This window comes from Chiroxiphia lanceolata, chromosome Z (assembly GCF_009829145.1).
Source record: "Chiroxiphia lanceolata isolate bChiLan1 chromosome Z, bChiLan1.pri, whole genome shotgun sequence".
Classification (NCBI taxonomy): Eukaryota; Metazoa; Chordata; class Aves; order Passeriformes; family Pipridae; genus Chiroxiphia; species Chiroxiphia lanceolata.
In genome coordinates, this window is record NC_045671.1 from 21,585,522 (window position 1) to 21,605,549 (window position 20,028).

A 20,028-nucleotide genomic window follows, 5' to 3' on the forward strand; every position below is an offset into this window, starting at 1 on the left:
TGGGGCTGGCGAAGGGCCGCCCCGGGGCCGCCGCCGCTCCCTCCGGCGCCTCCCGCTGCGTGGAGGGGGGGCTGCGCGCCAGGGGCGGGGGGAGCCCTGGGGCTCGGCGGTACCGGGAGGGGAGGGGAAGGGGGGGCAGCGGCCGCCGCCCCCGCAGCACACACAGCCCAGCCAGCAGCCCCCGCGCCGCGGGAATGGCAGTGGGAAGCGCCGGCGCCCAGCTGGGAAACGGGAGGCGGTCGTGGGCTCGGGCGGAGTGAGGGGTCAGGAGGTGAGGAACAAAGGGTTGTGCTCATGGCATTATTCTAAACTTAGTCTGCCAAATTTGCGCAGGGCAAGTGCCTAATAGGAGCAGTTCCGAGGCCAGCTGAAATACGTTGCTTCCAAAAAGCCTCTTAATACTGATCCGCTTTGTATAAAGGAGATGATGGTGAAGCTTGTCTGTATTCCATGAGTTCAGTAAACTGTCTACTCTACACAGGACAACCCAAAAGCAATGCAATGCCCTGCTCTGCAGACCTGTGTACTACTCCAAGATCCCTGAGGAAGTGGTTCCACTCCTCAATCCAGTGCCATGTGACATGGACAAGCCTTGGAAAATTTGTGCTGTCCTTGAGAGATGCTCATGAACTGAAGTGGTTGAACTGGAACTTATATGAAAGCTGTATATCAAGATACTTCAATAACTTTGCAGCTCTTATTTAGGCTTTTTCCTTTCAAAATACTCCAGTGGTGGTTTGAGTGCTTTTTATATATTAGGCCTGTAATGCTTCAGAGCTTTACAAGTGGACACCCTGGTTTGCTAGGATATGCTGTCTCATCCTCGACTGTACATCCTTCTGTTACAGCAAGGAAGATTAAAAAAGGAGAGAAGGGGAAGGTTCTGTTTAGAATTTGTTCATATGTATGAAGTGCCTCTATTACTGCAGAAGCACTGATCTTTGCTTTTAATGGAGAATAAAAACCGTGGAAAGCAAATACCCCCAATCGCAAGGACTGGTTCCCAATAAGTTCTATGCCTGTGTCACTGCAGGTGGAGTTTTGGAGGTGGTGCAGAACTGTTCAGTGGTATCAAACAACATCGGGTGACTTTGGCCTGTCAACCAGAGCCTTGGGATATCAGAAACCTGCTCAAGTTGCTCAAACAATCTGTTGAAAGAACTGTCAGAATTATTTATGCAAGGGGAATCTGTGAGGCCAGGAATTTTTGGTGTTCCTCTCACAGTCCTACCACTTGCTAAGTTATAGCAGTGTTGAAGCTCACTTCACTTTATGTAGAGCAAGTAAGAAATACGAGTTTTACAGCTGGCCAGCCAGAGAGTTTTACAGCTCTTATCATCCCAAACCCATTAGGGAACCTGCACAAAATGCCTTTTACTTAAGAAACGTATCTCGGGGGGGTAAATCACTCATCCAGGAAAAGGGTTGTCTATCTAGTTATGAACTTCTTGAAATCATGTATGACAGTCTGAGTTCGGATTTTCTGTTAGAGGGAAGGTTGTTATTTTGCTCCTGTATTCTGTAAAGAAACAAAAGTTGAAAGAAAGTTTACAAATAAGTGCAAAGTGAAACAGAACAAAGCTATTGCTTGTGATGGTGTTTCTGTCTGCTTGGCCAAGAAGGAGGATGTTGTTCTGCAGTTCTGTTGATAGTTTTGGAACTTCAGAGCCCCATGAGAATGGATAAATTCCAAAATAAATTAAGGTAGCTGCCAAGCACTCTTAGTCAACTCCAAAGACACGTGATAGAAGAATGCAAACCACGGGGCTGACAGACTAAGACTATTGTTTATTATAATTTCAGAGATAGACAAGTTGTCCAAGGAAAGATACATTTTGTCCTGTGATGACAACTGATGCATAGGCCCTATTCACCTGTACTGGCTTTTTTCTCAGATTTTGAATCAGCAATGCAAGTCTTTCCACACCACCATTTCATGAATGAAACTGGTTTCAGCAAGACCTATCTAATGCTGAAGTCCCTAGGTTGCAGCTTACAGCAGCCTTTCTTTTTTGTTGTATTTAGTAGCTGTCAGCAGAATTGGGTGAACACAATCACTCTGCCCATTTGTATGGTACTTGGTACTACCATCAATCTTATATTTAGGTACGAATCATTGTGGTCAGTCCTGTTTTGCAGGGTTCATTATTTGTTCAGTGACAAGGCTCTATAATGAACCAGTTAATTAAGGAAAAAAGCTTATAAAGGAGTTAAAAGAAATTAAATGGTAATTATTCTTTGATGTCCCCTAGGAAGAACAGGAAGCCCAAGAAATGGTTGGAAAAGGTGAGTGCTAGCACATAGATTATACCATTCATACGTGCCATTACCTGGGGAGCAAATAGGCTTTTCTGAGTTTGTCTACACCAGGTGTTTGCATTAGAACTAGGCAGGCACTAGGCACTAGGTTTGTCAAGTATATTATACAAAATTGCATATTCGGGAGTGACTTACAAAGTCACAGCAAAGGCTGTGGAGTTCTAGCTTGTCTCACCAGCAGAATTCCAGGCTTTGGACACAGAGTCTGGTCTTAGGATCAACATCATACCTGTGCAGACTTACATGCTCAGTTAGAGTTCGTCAAAAATATAGTGGTTAGTTAAGTCTGTTGCAAATAAAAAGGGAACAAAAGAGTATGAGTTTAATTCATATTCAAGTACAATTCACTTCTCTCCTTTGAAAGTAAAAGTAAAGTGTTGCTTTCACCTTCTTATCCAGCTATTTTAAGTGAACCATGGTATCAATACTGCAGCATTTATATTAGTTTATACATAACTAGCTAGTAGAAAAATGGAAGCATGTAGGAGCCTTTTATCTTTTGATTAGGGATATTAGCTGTCTCAAAGTAGGCACGTGTTCAGATTTAATGCCATACATGAATTAATATCTCCAGTAAGTGTAATAATTTTTTCAGCTTGTATAATACCACAGACCAGTTAGTTTATCAAGTGAACTTGTAATCTATGTATCTGCCAGTGACTTTACATTGTTTTATTCCCTTACCAGTGTTAATACTTATTTCGTATTTGCTTTTACAGTTCATTCTGGATTGTCTCACTGTCTATCTTTTGAAATCTTTGGCACAAGAAAAGTGAAAGTAGGAAATACACACTTTTGCTCTGTGGGTTAAAGTGCTAGTTCATCAGCAAAGTCGTCACACTCAATGGCATAGCGGCCATGAAGTCTTCACTGCTGAGCAGCCTTCCCAAAACATACTGAGGGCAATCAGGATTAATTAGATGCAATTTTATAAAAGCACTGAAAGAAGTTCTTTCAACTACCATCTGGATTGCTGCTTTAATGATTCCTTTAAATGAAATTTAGGAACAAAGGTAGTTTAATTAGGTAATGTTTATTTTACATAGAACAATCTCCAAAGAATATTTTAAAAAAACCAATCTAAATACTGATTTTATTGCATTTATTTTCTTACAAATAAAAAAGACAGGCACAATTTACGTATTCAAATACTTCAAACTGAACAACTGTTCGCTATTCAGATTTCCCCAATACCACTCCAAAGGCTGTGAAAGTAGAAAATGTCATTTTGCAAGAGGCAGTAGTGCATTTAGTAGGAATGAATCACAAAATACATTTTCGTGAAGTAAGTTGTTATTGTCACTTAATAATTAACTATAAAAATTTTTGAATTGCACAATAAGTTTGCTTTGCAATTGACAACTGCCACAAAACAGGCTAGTATATAACTAAACATTTGCTCAAACTATCCCTTAGAAACAAATTAGGTTTTCTTTTGGTAAATACTTAAAGTCTAGTATGAACTATATTATGTATCTGAGGTAATTTTTAAATGTTTCAATTGGAAGAGGTTTATATATTCAACTAAATTCAATATCTGCCTACCTTAAAATCCATACAACAAAAGCTGTGTGTCCTAAACAATATTTTGATTTGAAAGTACCAATACCAATGAAATCTTGAACTGTTTAAATGAATCAATTTCCTGGTTTTCTCTTCATTATCAATGCTGAAAAGGCACTGTGTACATTCCTCTGAACATTTGGTGTGTTAGGGGAGGGTTTAAAGTTAAAAAGCATCCAACGACAAACTTCAAATAAAAGTTCATAAGCAAAAAAATACTGAATAGACTTCCCACTGATTGATGAAGTCCATGATATCTGAAAACACTATTTTCCATAGAACTTCTTATTCAACAAGAATATGAGCAAATTCACATTCACTTTCGCTTTATCAAACATCTTCATTACAGCCACACCTTCATACTGCATCTGAAGCAAATCCTGAAATGAGAAATAAAATCATTAATGTCTGTCTGAATCCATACTTTACAGCAAAAAGATGGGGAAATTCTCTTCACATGATAAATATCTCCCACTTCAGGTCCTCTTAACATAAACAGTTGCAAGCAGCTATTGCATATGCACAGAAAAATTTACATGTTCTCTAGTTCCCAAATTGTAGACTGTCAGTAACAGCAAACCAGAAGAAATACTGGGTTTTGTGCACTTCTATTTTCTTTTTGTATTTCCTGCTTGCCACTGAACTAATGTGGCATTTGGTTTCATGCAATTGCCTCAATATAAACATTAACTCAACTCCATGTCCAGCATCCTACAGAAGCTATTGCCACATGATCTGCTGCTCTGTGCCGATTGGCTAGTACATTAAAAAATTGGGAAATAGTTTTTATTTATAGGAAATGCAACACAACTATATAGCAAAGTAACAAAATCCAAAACCTACCTGGAAATGGAGTTGCACTTTTTCCATCTCAACTCCTAGAAATTTTGCTTTGATTTCAAAGTCACCCACTTCTTCTCCAGGTGTGATGTCAAACATCACATTCTTAAACCTCGAAACAAGAAAGGTAATTTAATACATATGCTGTGTAGTTTTATATAGTTTTGGGGAAAAATCCTGTAGAACACAAAAGAACTTTGACTGCAAGCAGTGTTGTTGGTGTCAATAAAAAATTAGTCCATCCCTACTGCAGTGTCTTCTTGGAGACTGTATATGGAGTATGAAATACAGAACTCTGAAGTCTTTTGCATTGGAAAAGCAAACAAAACAAAAATCAAAAGGAGAAAAAATAGCTGAGGGAAGTTCAGTGAGCGAATCAGACCAAGCATCCAGTGGATAGGAATAGGGCAGTGAGACTTTTATTCTGCCATGTCTGAGGTACATATTTGCCCCAAGTGGCTTCCTCTACCTGATGAACCCGCTTGGAAAAAAACCTGCACATAAATGGAAGCCTGTTTTTCATGTGGAAGATAGATGGGGTAGTGCAAAGGATGGAAGACTTTCACTACTATAGCCTCAAAATGGATGGATACAAAAGGGATGTTAAAGCATCACGTCTATTCACCTTGCGATAGTGAGAAAGTGGAGAAAATTAGGTGCTTACTCAGTTACATGAAAGTGATTAGTCAGAACATGAAAAAAATAATGCTAGAATTGCTTACAAAACTGGTCATTAGCAATGAGTCTGCTGCTGGACTTCCACTGGTTCCATGTAAGCTGGTGCTAAAGCTGGCTTATTCAAATATTTTCCCAAGGTATATAGCAAGGTACAAAGGAAAAAATTAGTTATGACAATTAGATATTATCATCCTTCTGAATGCAAAAGTCTGAAGTAATTTGAGCTGTGGCCCAGGAAATTGTGAAGATTTCTTTTATCAAAAGTCAGACCCCTCAAGAGATTGTTGATTAGGAAACACTCAGAAATGTTTTATACCACACTTACTGATTGGTTTGAAGATCTTCAATTTCTAGGATGACACCTTTTTCATGCAATCTTGCGGCTGTGTACTTTATTGAGGTCTGCTTCAGTTTTTTGCTTCCCTTCACCTCCTCTTTTCCATCTAGTTTAATTGACCTCCGTGAATTTCTGGAAAGAGATTTATCTGTCAGGTCCTTTATACTTCAGCTACTTTTCTAGCCATATTTAAACTTCCTTCACTCTTTCTTGAACTTCTTCAAAAAAATAGAATTAACATGCAAAAAAATCTAAGGATTAGAGGAATTTTGAGCACAGAGTGAAACATCTAAACATCTTGCCAATGATTCTGAATTAATGTCTTTTAGCAAATATTTAAATTCTTCTGTGAAATGCAACCCTTATCCTAAAGAGTCCACAGTCATCACTTTAAAACAACAATTTGTACACACAATGACGTTAAATACTCAGTGATTAGAGTTTCATTTTTGGATCCATGAGGTATGAACTGGAAAAACTTCAGTTCATGTCAGTAAAATATTTTCATTTTGACACATCAGTGGCATTGGTGGGAGGATTGCTTTCCAGTAATTGCATCTGACAAGTAAAATTCTTTAGGCATTTATTTCCTCCTTTTTCATTCTAAAGACAAACCCCAAACCTTTTAATGAAGGAAGAAGACCAATAGCTACTTCCCAAAGGTTCACAACCTCAAAACATGAGGATCTGCAGAGTAGCACCAATTAAATATATTGAAAACATGTATACATCTCAGACCTCTTTCTTTAAGGAAGTATTACATAAATACAAGACTTTACTTTCCAAATTTTGACTTAGTGACATGAACTTTTTAATCCGTAGATTGTCAATCTGTTGGAATCAAAACTTTCAGCTACGGATTAACACCTGATCTTGATAAAACACATTAAAAGACACATTAAAAGACAAGAACACTCACTTTCTTGTTAAGTTGTCTAAACAAGTTTTTATATAGGTGTTGTAATAATTAATTTGTTCTTCATAAAATGCTGTCTTGGAGTTAAGTGCATTCAAAGTCTGCTGGAGTTTCACCAATTCAGCTTTTCGATGATGTCTGTATCTTCTTTGATTCCGGATATCCTGAAGAAATTTATTAATGTAATTGTTTTATTAATCTGATATTTTAAAAAGTACCAGCTTATTACCATTCAAATTTGTAATTACACAATCTGACCTAATTTCTGAAAGAAAGCATGAACTATCATGTTAGTTCTCACGCACAGTAACTGTAGTGAGTACTACAGTTTACATGGCAATCGCTTTGCTACTCATGTATACAAGTGGTGTTATCTTGAGCTCTGATGTGGTCTACAGGGCCCAACAGATACGGAAGTCATAAGGAAGATGGCCACTTTGTGATAAAAATGGAAGCTTCCTTGCACCTATTTTCCAGTGAGAAGCCTAAGAAATAAGAGCTTGGGCTTCTACTAGACAAGAACTAGCTAAACTAGCGCTTAGGTTGAACACAATGGTTGAATTGAGGTAGTTGGAGTAAAATAAAAGGAACTTCAGTTCTAAGGCTCATCACAATCTTCAGACTGCCTTAATGGCCCCAAACAAAATGACTGGGCTTATCATCATGGCTAGGCTTCATGAACGAAGATTTGAGAAGGACTCTACCCATGCTTGCTGCAAGTGTGCTGGTGGCTAAAAAGGCCAACGCGAGATGGACAAGTCTGGTTGCACAAGGCACAGCAGGAAGACTCCTTAGGCGGTATTGGCAAGACATGGTTCTTTCTGCGTTGTCTTTTCTCCTCAAGAATGAATCTCTGTGTGTTCTCAAAAGAAGCAGCAGCGTTATGAATAGTGTGCCTCCATGTCTCCTGATTGGAGGCCAGAGTAGACCAGTTACATTGATCAATATGGCCAAAGCTAAGATATTGTTTCAGGGAGTCCTTGTATCTCCTCTTCAGGGCTCCTCTCATGCGGCAGCCAGTGGCAAGTTCACCATAAAGCAGGATCTTAGGGAGGCGGTGGTCCTTCATCCTGGAGACGTGCCCTGCCCAGCGCAGCTGTGTTCTGAGTAACATGGCCTCAATACTCATAACTGCTGCCTGTTCAAGAACAGACACATTAGTCACGTAATCAGTCTAGTGGATGTTTAGGATTGTATGGAGGCAGCGCTGATGGAAGCCTTCTAAAAGTTGCAAGTGGTGGTGGTAAATGACCCATGATTCAGATCCATATAAAAGAGTAGACAGTACAATGGCTCTGTAAACACTGATCTTTGTACTTTTCTTCAGGTGTTTATTACACCAAACTCTTTTATGGAGTTTTCCTAAGGCACTATATGCCTTTGCTAACCTGTTGTCTATCTCTTTGTCAATCTTACCGTCAGGGGAGATGATGCTTCCCAGATAATTAAGCTGCTGGACTGACCTGAGCTCTAATATGAGGATGATGGAAAACTTCCTGAGGTGCAGGTTGGTAGAAAACTTCTGCCTTCAAGCTGACTTCAGCCCCAAAAGCTCAGCAGCCTCTGCAAAGCGAGATGTTAAACACTGCAGAGCTGCTTCTGTGTGGGCAACAAGAGTGGCATCGTCAGCATAAAGCAGCTCATGGACAAGAGGATTTAAGGTCTTAGTGTGGGCCTTCAGTCGCTTAGGTTGAATAGGCTTCCATCGGTATGATATTGGATGTAGATACTGTTTTCTTCATCAAGGTCTACCGTGGCACTTTGGAGCATCATGCTGAAGAAGATTGTGAATAGGGTTGGTGCGAGAATGCAGCCTTGTTTCATGCCACTGGTTATTAGAAAAGGCTCAGAAAGTGCATCGCCATATCTGACTTGGCCACGCTGATCCTCATGGAGTGAGATGATCATTTTAAGGAACTTGGGGGGACATCCTAATTGTTCTAAAATCTGCCACAGACCTTTTCTGCTCACGGTATCAAAGCTTTGGTGAAATCAACAAAAGTTACATAGAGTCCTTTATTCTGTTCCCTACACTTCTCCTCCAGTTGTCTGAGAACAAATACCATGTCTGTGGTACTCTTGTTGGCTCTGAAACCACATTGGCTTTCAGGTAGAAGTTCTTCTGCTATAGCAGGTATTAGTCTGTTCAAAAATATTCTTGCCAAGATTTTGCCAGCAATGGAGAGCGGAGTAATACCACGGTAATTTGAACAGTCTGATTTATCTCCTTTCTTCTTATACAAAGTGATGATGACTCCATCACGAGGGTCTGATGGTAGTTTGCCTAGTTCCCAACAGTGCACCACGAACTCATGAAATTTAGCGTGGAGTGCTTGGCTCCTGTGCTTCCAGACTTCAGGTGGAATTCCATCAACCCCAGCTGCTTTGCCAGTTTTCACCTGCTGAGCCTTGAACTACACGGTTGGTACTGAAAAGAATCTGAAAATGTTCAGACCATTGATTCAGAATGGAAATTCTATCTGTGAGAAGCATTTGACCATCTACACTAAGTCAAGGGCTTTGAACCTCGTGTGTAGGTTTGTACACTGCCTTTAAAGCCTCATATAATCCTCTGTAACCACCTGAATCTGCACACAATTGAATCTTTTCTGCTAGATCTCTGCCCCAAACAAAATGACTGGGCTTATAGATAAGAAATAAAAAAGAATAGGGCACTGAATACATATGTAGAATGGTTTTTCCTGAAGTAGAAGCAGATGCAGACACATGAACCAGGCAGAGCTTTAAAATGGCACTTCAGAGTAGGTGCAATGTGTTCTTAAGTGAGTAATTTACACATCTGTGTATTCAAATATATCTGCAACTTTAAAAATACATATCTGTAATATGTAAATCACTAACGTGAGCTATGAGTAATTTACTCATGAGCAGTTGAAGATAATCCAATATACTAAGATTCTTACAGCAAGTATGGGTTGTGGCTGTAGATTTGGTGATTTGTTGACAACAGGCCCTGTGCATTATCAGCACCAGGATGGGCACTGCATTAGCCCACTGTTCTTGTGTCCTGCCAAGCCACAGCAGATCAGTGTTAATACCAATCAGATAATATTTTGCGATTTTTAAAGTCTTTTTGAAGCTTACCAAGACATTAATTCTTAATTGAAACACCACTGAGTAATTTCAATTACTTTTAAAATATAAAAATTTATATTGAAACACATTGTAGTGGCGAAGTTTGAACAGCATTATATAAAATCGGGATAGCAAAGGTTACAGTTGTATGTTATTCAGTTCAGGCAGTTATGCAGGAGTGTACTTGCTTTCGCTTATTTTGTCAGCAAACATGATTTGCTTCATATGTGGATACTTCAGTGATTTAGTGTAGTAGTCCCTGAAAAATGTATATTGGACATCTCTAACTGTGATAGATTTAGACTAGATGCCTAAAAACCATCAGTATACAGGAAAACATGTTCTATTTACCTTAGCAATCTCATTTATAATTTCTTGGTACTTAGTTGCTGAAGACACTAGTCCTGCTTGTTCCAATGTCCGGAGATTTCTCTGAATTTTTCTTTTCTTTTGTTCTATTGGTAGCTGCCCATCTTCAAAAATAGACTGACTGTCCTTCATTTTCTCTGGTGTTTTGGAATCTAAGATGGCACGTTTTTCTACAAGTTTCAAGTTCTCAGATTCCTGGGTAAAAAATAATTCAGAACAGTTATTTTCCAGGTTATGAGAACTGTTAAACATTCAAGTACATTTAATTCTCAAAGGAGATTATCAAGAATCAGAGTGCAGGCTTTATTTATGTCCTCTTATCACATGGTCTGAAAGTTCTCCATTTACTATGCCTTTGGGCATACCTTGAATAACTAATCACAACACCTAGACATGTATTTCAATTAATCAAAATATTTAAAATCAGCCAGATGGCTCAATTACTTCACTGAATTGTGGGAAGACTGTCCAGATCTCACAGGTGTCCTCTACATGTACACACACTGAAGTAAGCCAAAATGTGCACATTGTTGAAGTGGAGCTTTTTTTAGTGTTGACAGGAAAAACTTCAACTGAGAGCTCTTCCCACTCAATTCCCATACCAGCGATAACAGTAGTTCCACGGGAAGAGGTTTGCTTGTATTTATTAAGCAAATAAACTATATGTCAGGGAACTTGAGTTAAGATACTGAAGTTCACAAGGAAAAAATAAAAAGATACAGCAGAAGGATTCACCTCAGGCTATTTGGTTGTATAATAACATAGCAGAGAAAAGACCCTGTTTACAAAAAAATGTAAAGACAAAAATATTCTAGTCATGCTAGCTTACAGCAAGACTTAATTTTTCATTTCCTCTGTTTCCAATTCCAAAGCTGTTTCCAATTATATAGTAAAAATAAAATTGCAAGTCTTACATTCTAGATCTGAATAGTCTAAAAGCAGTAACAAATAATTGTTATAAGGTGGTGGAGAAAGCTGTTAAGAGAGATCTGTTAAGGCTTTCAAATAAGTCTAATAAAATACATACTCTCTTCCCTATTCAGGCACAACGTAGCACTTACCTGTTGTGCAGTGGCTGGTGTTTCTAGTATTTCTAAGAGCGTATCCCCTGGTTGTGTTCGTATTACATCCACAATAAGTCTTTTGGTCCTTTTGAAAAGAATATGTTGATATTACAAAACAGATGTCACTGGATCACCTCTGCATATAATTTCTTCAACCATAAAATTAGTGAGCTCCCCCTTTGTTATAGATTCTTGGTAAAGTTTGTGTTTTCTAGCTTTATATGTTTCAGAGCTTCCATTAATAGTGTTGGACATTGGTTTCAACATATATCTGAATAAAGAAATATGTACAAACTTCCCTCCTTTTGTTTGAGAAAACTGGCACAGTAAACCAGTTACTGTTAACAAAAATATAAGCAATAACTCACATGTGAATTTTAATTGTGATCATGATGAAACAGCACATAAGAATATAGTCTTTGAAAAGCCTGAACTACTCATGATTCCATTAAGGGTCTTATTTACTGAATAAAGTGAAATTGCATACAAAACTACTGAACTTTGAAGGAACTTTGTATTTGATGCAGTGCATTTACGCAAACCACTTAGAGGCGGATATTTCTCTAGTAGCAACAGACGAGCATTTCCTTGCTAAAAAAGGGAAGCTGCTTCACCCCGATATGTAAACCAGTTCTTTTTTTGGCAAAAATTTATCTTGTTCCTGCTGTCTATTCATCCACAGTACTTCCAAGAACATCCTGCTTCAGAATTCTATTAATTTAGAGGACAATGTTATAGATATACTTCATTATTCTTAAAAATGAAGAGAAATTGAAGACATAGCTCAAGTTTTTAAGGCAAATGTCTAAATATGATCAAAATTTCTGTGATAAAACCTTATGACTTGATTTAAAGTGATAGTGTACTTATATACAGTTGTGGTTTTGTTGGTGTTTTCAGTACAAGAAATTCTCAAAAATTCAATGAAGTGGGATATTTATTTACTAATACACAGGCAACATTATCCAAAACCACCAAGTATTTGGGTATGATCCAAGCTTCCCTGGAGAGGGCAAAGTAGCACAGGCAGACCTGATCACTGCTCCTTCCATGTCAGAAGGTAAGCTGCTAAACCTCTGGAAATGAGTTAGCTCATCCAGAGCTATTGTTAACTGCACTGAGCAGTTTTAGCTCATTCAACAGATTCTGAAGGATTGGTGCTAAAGGTATTTTTCCTTCACAAATTCTCTTGGAATCCCTCCACTTTGCCATGAAGAAACAAAATAAAAGAAAACAGCGAACAAAAACCAAAACAGGAAGGTTTTGATAAGAGTTGGTTCATTTGGGATACATCCATGCATTGCTGCTTTCTCTGCCGGGCAAAACTTTTGTCAGTCTTTGGTGGTCACCACCACAGTCTACATTAGCATATGTGGGATCCTGTTACTGTTTTATGCACTGCCTTAGAAACAGGTGCTGTTATGGTTGATAAGACGCAAGGCTTATTTCCACTTCCTTGCCCCTGAACTTCCTCTCCCTGCTTACCAAACCTGCTCAGCTCTTGTTTTCTAGAAACACCCATCTTGGGCCTTCTCTGGCCACTTGCTGTGCGGCATCCACACACTCAAACCATGCAGACCAGGCGCCTTACATCGAGTCCCTCAGACAGAGGTACCAGCAAATTTTAGACCTCTTCACAGGAGCCTTAAAACTATTTAGAAAGCAAATATATCAATATTTCTATTGAAACAAGAAATAATCAGAGAAACAGTTATGACCTAAATTTTAGACAGGTGCCCAGAATTTCACAGTTGCAGTAAAAGTCTTCTCTGCAGCTGGGGTAGGAAAGCTAAACACCTGTACTTTTCCTTCTCTTGCGTAAAAGCTAGCAGTAAGTATTTTGACTTTTGATACTGCTGCAATTTAACACAAGTTGCTAATTATTCTTCTGTCAGATTTCTCAAAAGATGGGAAGTATTACTTAAAAGCACTTACGCAACAGAGTAGTTGAATTGTTTTCTTAATTCCCATGCTATTGTTCCAACATATTTCCATACAATGCAGAGCATTGAAGAAATTTATTTTGGCATTGATTTTGCATATTTTTACAGATTCAGCTAAGGGATAGCATTTTACTCCTATACACAGGAAGAAAGGGCAGGAAATACAATTTTTTTTTTTTTTTTTTAGGGACAGCAGTAGACATATCCCTTTTATAAAACCAGCTTGGAAACAGCTCTAAAGTCTTGGTCTCTGGAATACCAACTGACTAAAACAGTTTTGATTTGACAGTTATTGAAATCTCTTTGCTTTAGATCCCATGTTATATTTGATCATAGACTCACAGAATCGACTGGGTTGGAAAATCTGAAATCAAGTTCAACCCTTGATCCAACACCGCTGTGGTTACTAGACCATGGCACTAAGTGCCACATCCAGTTTCATATTAAAAACCTCCAGAGATGGTGAATCCACCAGGTAAGAGGTTACATAAAAATCTCAGTGTTTTCTACTATAAGATTCAGATTAGATGTTCTACTATAAGATTCAGATCAAAAATGCACAATTATGGTGGAAAAACTCCTCCTCTTTTTAGAATGAACAGTAACAGTTTTCTTGCACTTAAAAATCAGACTTTTTTCCCCCTCAGACTTTTAGCAGGCATTTATGGCTTTTATAGAAAAATTGCATGATTATATTAACTAAAAAGTTTCTTCAGAAGTAACACTTCATGCAGTCTAATAAATTCAGTTTACTGATTTCCGATTTAAAAAACTTAAGAGATTTGAATTACAGCCCATATCTACACGCCTATTTATTGCAAGGGTGTAAAATCTTTATGTTGTATTTCCCTTTAATGTGAACTTCTGACCTTCACATATGGGGGGTATGTATAACCACAGTAATAGAGGAGAGCAGCATCCTGTTCTCTCCCCTTGTTCAGGTTGTACCAGGAACTTGAAAAGGCTAATCCTTATTCTGAACACAGAAGCTGTGCACCAGTGATTTTCTATTAAGTGCTTTCATATAAATATTTTTTACTATAAAGTAGCTTATATCCCAGGGTATCCCAGTAGCCGTTTCTTAATTTGTTCACCAAATAGAATAAACACCGCTTTCTTTCCCTGGATGAAAACAGGCACTGTCCCTGCTGAAGTGACAGTTGCATCCTTTTCAAATGCCTGATGTCACTATGTCAGGGAAGTGTTTCCTTTTGAGGAGGAGGAAAGCACAGTGTGATACTGTCTGACCCTTAGAAGTCTAGACAGCTTTTCATCTGTTTTCCCAAGGCTGTATTATTTTAGAGCAGAATGCTTTTACAATTCCATGAACAAACACTTACTAGGTTAGATAAGGATGCAGTCATGCTCCAAAACACAAGTGGCAGTATATTTATTTTCTGGAAGAACTGACAGTTCCTCTGACTTTTGCAAAAGTTTGAGTACAACTGAACACAAACTAGATTTTGAAAACTGAGTGCACTCAGCACTTCAGGAGCACACTTAGGCAGGGCAGCAGTGTCAAAGCAATTTTTTTAAAAGAGAAACAAAACAAAAAGAAAAGCATTGTCAAAATATAGGGGTTTGAGCAAAACTTACTTTATCATCAGGCTTTTGAGATCCTGATCTTCACCTTCTCGTAACTCATATTTGCTTGTTAGAAACAGTGATATCTCTGTTTTTGCAAGTTGATTCAGCGTGCTTTCTTTGTTCGGGTCATTGGGATCAACAGCTCCTTCCCCTGAAAAGAAGCGTATTCTATTTCAAGTTTTCCTACTTTCCCATGATTCAATTAATGAAGCAAACAAGTGCCTAGATGAATCACTGTAAATAATCAGAAATATTAAGTTCATTAAATAGTCCACATATTCCTCCCAGCAGTCTTTTTTTTGGACATTGAATGATCAAAACCATAAGCTAGCTATTTATAAACCTGGTTGAATATTTTAAAAGTGACACCAATCCTTGCTGTTCAGGCTATTGATGTGCAAAATACTTACATGTCTTCTTCTCAAAGAATGCTACAAGCAGTTCAACATCCTTTGTCCTAACATGCAGTGATAATGAAAAAGTGAAAGATTAGCAGCTATGTTAACAGGCTATTCACTTGGAAGTTGTTGTTATCCATGACTCCTAGCTACTTTCTAAACATTTCACATTTTTCTGCGATTAATTCAAGTTAAATGTCAGTCACATGCATTCCTTTCTAATAAATTTGCATGATTTTAAAAAATCCTTTGAATAATTAAGTATCAAAAGAAAAATTAGCTGGTTTTAGAATTCTCCATGCATTTTTTGTAAGTTTCTAGCCAACACTAGCCAACTTAAGATCAGATTGTTAAAAAAAATCAGTTATTTCCTATCTGCAGTTTAAGCACAACTGGATCATTCTGCTCAAAACATTATTAATTTTTGGATTTTGAATCACATCATTAATCTGTAGAGTGATTACTGCAATTAGAAGAAGGTCAACATGTTTACTTAATAATAAGTTACTTATTGTAACTCAGTGTTACAATAAGTGTTCAGTAAAGAATTCTCTAGTAAATAAAGGATCAGAAGCTATTGCTCTGAGAGTCATAAGAGTATTTAAGTCAAGCCTCTGTTTAATTCTGCCCCTAGAATGAAGTTACCCATAAAGACAAAAAAACCAGCATACCAAGGAAAGACTCTATATCAGGAACAGGTCCCAGACCTTCCAGCAATTCATTCAGCAGGTCATTAGTCTCAGTGGCAATGGCATCCTTGTGTTCCAATAGTAGCTATAAATAAATGTAAATGAAGTCATCATCTAGAAAAAACTTTACTGGTACCCTTATATTTGAAAATAAACCTGGAAACGAAATGCTGAAAAACACAGACCTAGCACAATCAGAATTACGAAAGACCTTCCCAAGGCAGGGAATCATGCTTGATCCGGGACTACAAGTTTAGAGTTGCCCTTGCTGTAAGACAGCTTGCTGTGCTGCTCTAGCAATCATCTCTGAACTGATGCTGAACGTCACAGCTGAGCAGAAGTGTAAGATTTGTGATTAGGACTAACGAAGTCCTAATTGTCAAAGATTAGTCAGAGAGTAAGGGGTGAAAATCCCAAAAGGGCATTTTGCTGCTATATCCTTAACACACAAAGGAAGGAAGACAGTGTTGGTGGATACATACTTTCTGTGTATCCATTACAGTAGTTTACAACAGTATCAGTGAATGACTATATTTTGTAAGTGATAAACTGTCTATGCAGCACCTGCTACATGTAATAGACATGTTATGCTAGACATGAGACTCACTAAAAGGAATATTTGATAAAGATTAGTGTTTACATATAACCACTTATCATAAACATGCAGTCACAGGTCTATCCCTTAAAAAATTAAAAGAATAGGCACAAAGTCAATTCAGAAAACATGTTTTTAGCAGACTTGGTTATAAGTTTTCACTTGAATAAAGCTAATTTATAATGTGATCTACTGTGAGTTGAGTATTCTACCTTTTCCATAGTGTATCTGATAATATTTGTGAGAAGTTCTTTGTGGGGTTTATGGGCTTTTTCAAGGGTGTGTGTTGTTTTGGTTGTTTGTTGTTTTTTTTTTTTTTTCAGCTTGGGGGGAGCGGGGGGGAGATACACACAGGGGACATTTTGAAGCCAGAAAACAGATAGTAATAACCCAGCTTTAGGAGAAACATGTGGTAAACATTTAACTTACACCCTAATGAGTCATACTACAGACTTTCTGTTCATCTGTTCTTTACCCATGGTAAAAACTGGCATGATGCCACAACTTCAGTCTTTCTGAATCAGATGTTTTCATCTGCTTCCCTCAAATCATATGACAGAATGCCAGAGTCAAAAAATACAATTTCTATCCCCAGAGTCAAAGGAGCTTTTTCAAATTGGTGTCACTTTCTTACCCAAGACAGGAAAGTATTTTTAAATATGTTAGAAATATCACACAAGATTAGAACATAAATGTTCTTCTCCCATCAGAAAATGTTATATACTAGTTATTACTCAAGTTGTTGCTTTTGCATGGAAGCAGTTGGTGGGTTTTTTTCCAGGACAAATGCAATCTAAAGCTCAATTTCAGGACATTTCAGAAATGAAGAAGTTATCTCAAAAGGAAGAATGAAAACTAGGTTTTCTTCAGAGACTGTTGCAAATATTTGATAATCTGTATGCTTTAGTCTGTTGACTAGTCTGTTTTCAGTGACTTACTGAATGGGTATTGATAATTTCTTCGATGGAGATATATATGACAGGTTTGCTAAGGGTCACCATGTCTGAGTATTCATCAATATTGAATTTCTCCTCTGGTTCAGGAACATCACATGCTGCTTGAAAAAAATTCCTATGAGAAAATGAGAAAGACTTTAATAATTGTCCCTTATAAATTCACTTTTTTTAGCCAGTATAAAAATAGCCACAATCAAGTCTTTGACATACGTTTATATTTCTCTTATAAACTTCAATCTACCCTCATTGTTTCAAGGAACCTTCTGAGGGCAACAAATCAATGCAAATGATGAAGGGTTCTCTTTCTTGGATAGCTGGTGGAAGACTGTTTTAAAGGTAACTTTTTTCCTCCTTTTTCAACAAGGAATGAAAACTTGGTAAATATTAAGCATTTAGAGAACTCTGTATTTAATCTCTAGAAGATATAAAAGGATTTCCACAGAAAGACTATCTGATTTTATGAAGGCACTTTGTAGTATGAGGTGTGCTGAGAAGAAATTACTTGAAATAGCTGGACAAAATTACCATTTGGCCTACAAATGTTTACATTGCTGTTACACAGAAAGTGAGCTGCTCAAAATGACAGAAAATGCAGTATTGGTTATAAATATAAGACTCTTGAAAGGAAAAAATGCAGAGTATGGGGAACTGAGACCTGCTTCTAAAATGACAGTGATGTTACTGACTTCTTCAGGGGTGTGCACAGGCAGCCAAGGACCAGCAGGGTCCTACCATCAGAGGACCACTTTGTTTTCCAAAGAGAGGACCTGAGTTGGAGTAGCTAGGAGAAACAGGGTTTTGGATGGTGCCTACAGGGTTGCTCCAGGAGCCATACTGCTTTCATTGTGTCAGCCCTGTGGTGTTGAAGAGGATACGTGTCTCAGGTTCAGAGGACCTTTAAAGTATTAGAAAGAAAAAATAAAAAGAAAAGGGGAAAGGACTGGGATTCCTCAGTTTGGAGAGGAAAAGAGAAGTACAAATCAAGTTGTACAAAATCACAGTGGTGTTGCGTGAGATGTGTGCAGAATTCATTAATCAAATCTAAAAAATTATGGCCAGAGGGTTATTCAATGAAACTGCAGGAAAATTTTAATTTTAACCTACAGGTAGCAAACTTCTTAAGATATCTACAGGTAGAGGTTGTGGATGCATTTGATCTCAAAGACTGAGGAAGGTTTGGACAAATTCCTGCACAAGTTCAAAATGTAGTTAAAGATCTAGGCAGGCCTAGTAGCTTTTAACATAGCTAATATTGCACTTCCAGATGCTGGCTGAGTAGAAGGGGAACAGGCAGGTGAAGGCAGCCACTACTGGTGTTTAAGAAGGGTTTAGTTAAAGTACAGAGCACAGGCATACAGATACTCAGTTTTGTAGAAAGACAGCTTACTTAGGAGGGGGATTCTTCCTTTTGTAGTGATCAAAGGGCCAACTGGAGTTGGCTTTCTCTTTCATTAGCATTTTTTATTTTTGCTATAACACTTTCTACCCTATTGCTACTTCATGATCATGTTATGCCCTTAAATACTTTTTTAAAGAAGATTACTAAATATCTTTGTATTCATGGATGATCTCTCAAGGAAAGCCATTATATGAACAGTGCATTTGCTTTCATGAAGGGCAGTCACTAAAGACAAAAATTCTGAGGGCAAGTTTGTCAAAAAACTCAACAATACTTCAAAGTAATAATAGCAATCACCCCAAAGATGGGCAATAATCCCAAAGAACTTCTGTCCCAGAGTGTAGTAAAACACACAGTTTTCTATGACTGTGAAAGATCAAAGGATGAAATCCATATATAATCTCTCAGCAAAGATAAAAGACTAAAAACAAAACCTGCAACTTTTTCCTGACAAGTAAGTTTTTTTTCCTCAGACAAAGATTCAGCTGTACTTCTAACTCAAAGCAGACATTATTTCTGCTGGGTAATGAATTACCTCACTCTGTTCTCACAGTCAGTGTTTGCAGTAAGGAAGCCTTCCTGCAACCAAGGCAGCAGATATGATCTCAAATTAATGCTCAAGCAAAAATACAACCTGTTACTCCTGCTCCAGCTTCCTCATCACAGAGTATTTCACTTTGTCAGATCACTCAACATCTTTAACTCTGAGCAGGAAATTCTGTCAGCGAGGAGTCCACCTGCCTTACCCATGCTAGAGGAAAGCTCTTACTGTGTAGGTGTTTGTGAGGGCTTTGCATACCTGAACTTCTGGTAGGTCTGTGAGAGGTAAGTGTTCATAGATGATAGATGTTCACTTTCTCCTTCAAAGAGTTTGTTAGAAGCAGCGTGCTGGAGGACTTTTGCCACACAGCCTAGGTTCCTCCTCTGGTCAGGGTGTATCTGGCCCCCAGCTGTCATATCAATTATATCAAAACCATCAGGAGCAACAATGGCAGGGTTCATGTAGCGATAGTACAGAAGGTTGCCGACAATCTAAAAGAAAAAAAAATTAGAGATTTTCCCTTTACATAAAGTAATGACATCTTATAAAACATGATCAGTCATTTCTACTTCTAAATTAGACCATACGAACTAGTGCTAGAAGAATCCTTAAGACATGTTACCTATGTGGCCTTTTATGTGCTGTGCCTCCTACAACTCTGTGAACATCATTTTTGGGCTTTTACAACCAAAAATGATGCTGGCAAGGCATGGAGTTAAACAACTCCTCTATATTTTG

The 20,028-nt window shown here is 38.0% G+C and overlaps 1 protein-coding gene across 11 annotated transcripts in view; it reads right to left on the reverse strand.

The window, feature by feature from the left end:
- Nucleotides 1-3,393: 3,393 nt before the first annotated feature.
- The window catches only part of IQGAP2 (IQ motif containing GTPase activating protein 2), a 128,767-nt gene continuing 112,132 nt past the window's right edge, over nucleotides 3,394-20,028 (reverse strand). For 10 of the 11 annotated variants that reach the window (XM_032675296.1, XM_032675292.1, XM_032675291.1 and 7 more), the window contains 10 exons: nucleotides 19,549-19,781; nucleotides 17,333-17,465; nucleotides 15,782-15,884; nucleotides 14,722-14,863; nucleotides 11,180-11,267; nucleotides 10,101-10,313; nucleotides 6,657-6,817; nucleotides 5,726-5,869; nucleotides 4,726-4,834; nucleotides 3,394-4,262 (listed from right to left, as the gene is read on the reverse strand). In XM_032675296.1, the coding sequence (XP_032531187.1) occupies nucleotides 4,149-4,262; nucleotides 4,726-4,834; nucleotides 5,726-5,869; nucleotides 6,657-6,817; nucleotides 10,101-10,313; nucleotides 11,180-11,267; nucleotides 14,722-14,863; nucleotides 15,782-15,884; nucleotides 17,333-17,465; nucleotides 19,549-19,781 (1,440 nt within the window). In that variant the 3' untranslated portion in view covers nucleotides 3,394-4,148. Of the gene's footprint in view, nucleotides 4,263-4,725; nucleotides 4,835-5,725; nucleotides 5,870-6,652; nucleotides 6,818-10,100; nucleotides 10,314-11,179; nucleotides 11,268-14,721; nucleotides 14,864-15,781; nucleotides 15,885-17,332; nucleotides 17,466-19,548; nucleotides 19,782-20,028 lie in introns of those variants that run through there. The other variant, XM_032675295.1, reaches the window with a different exon arrangement.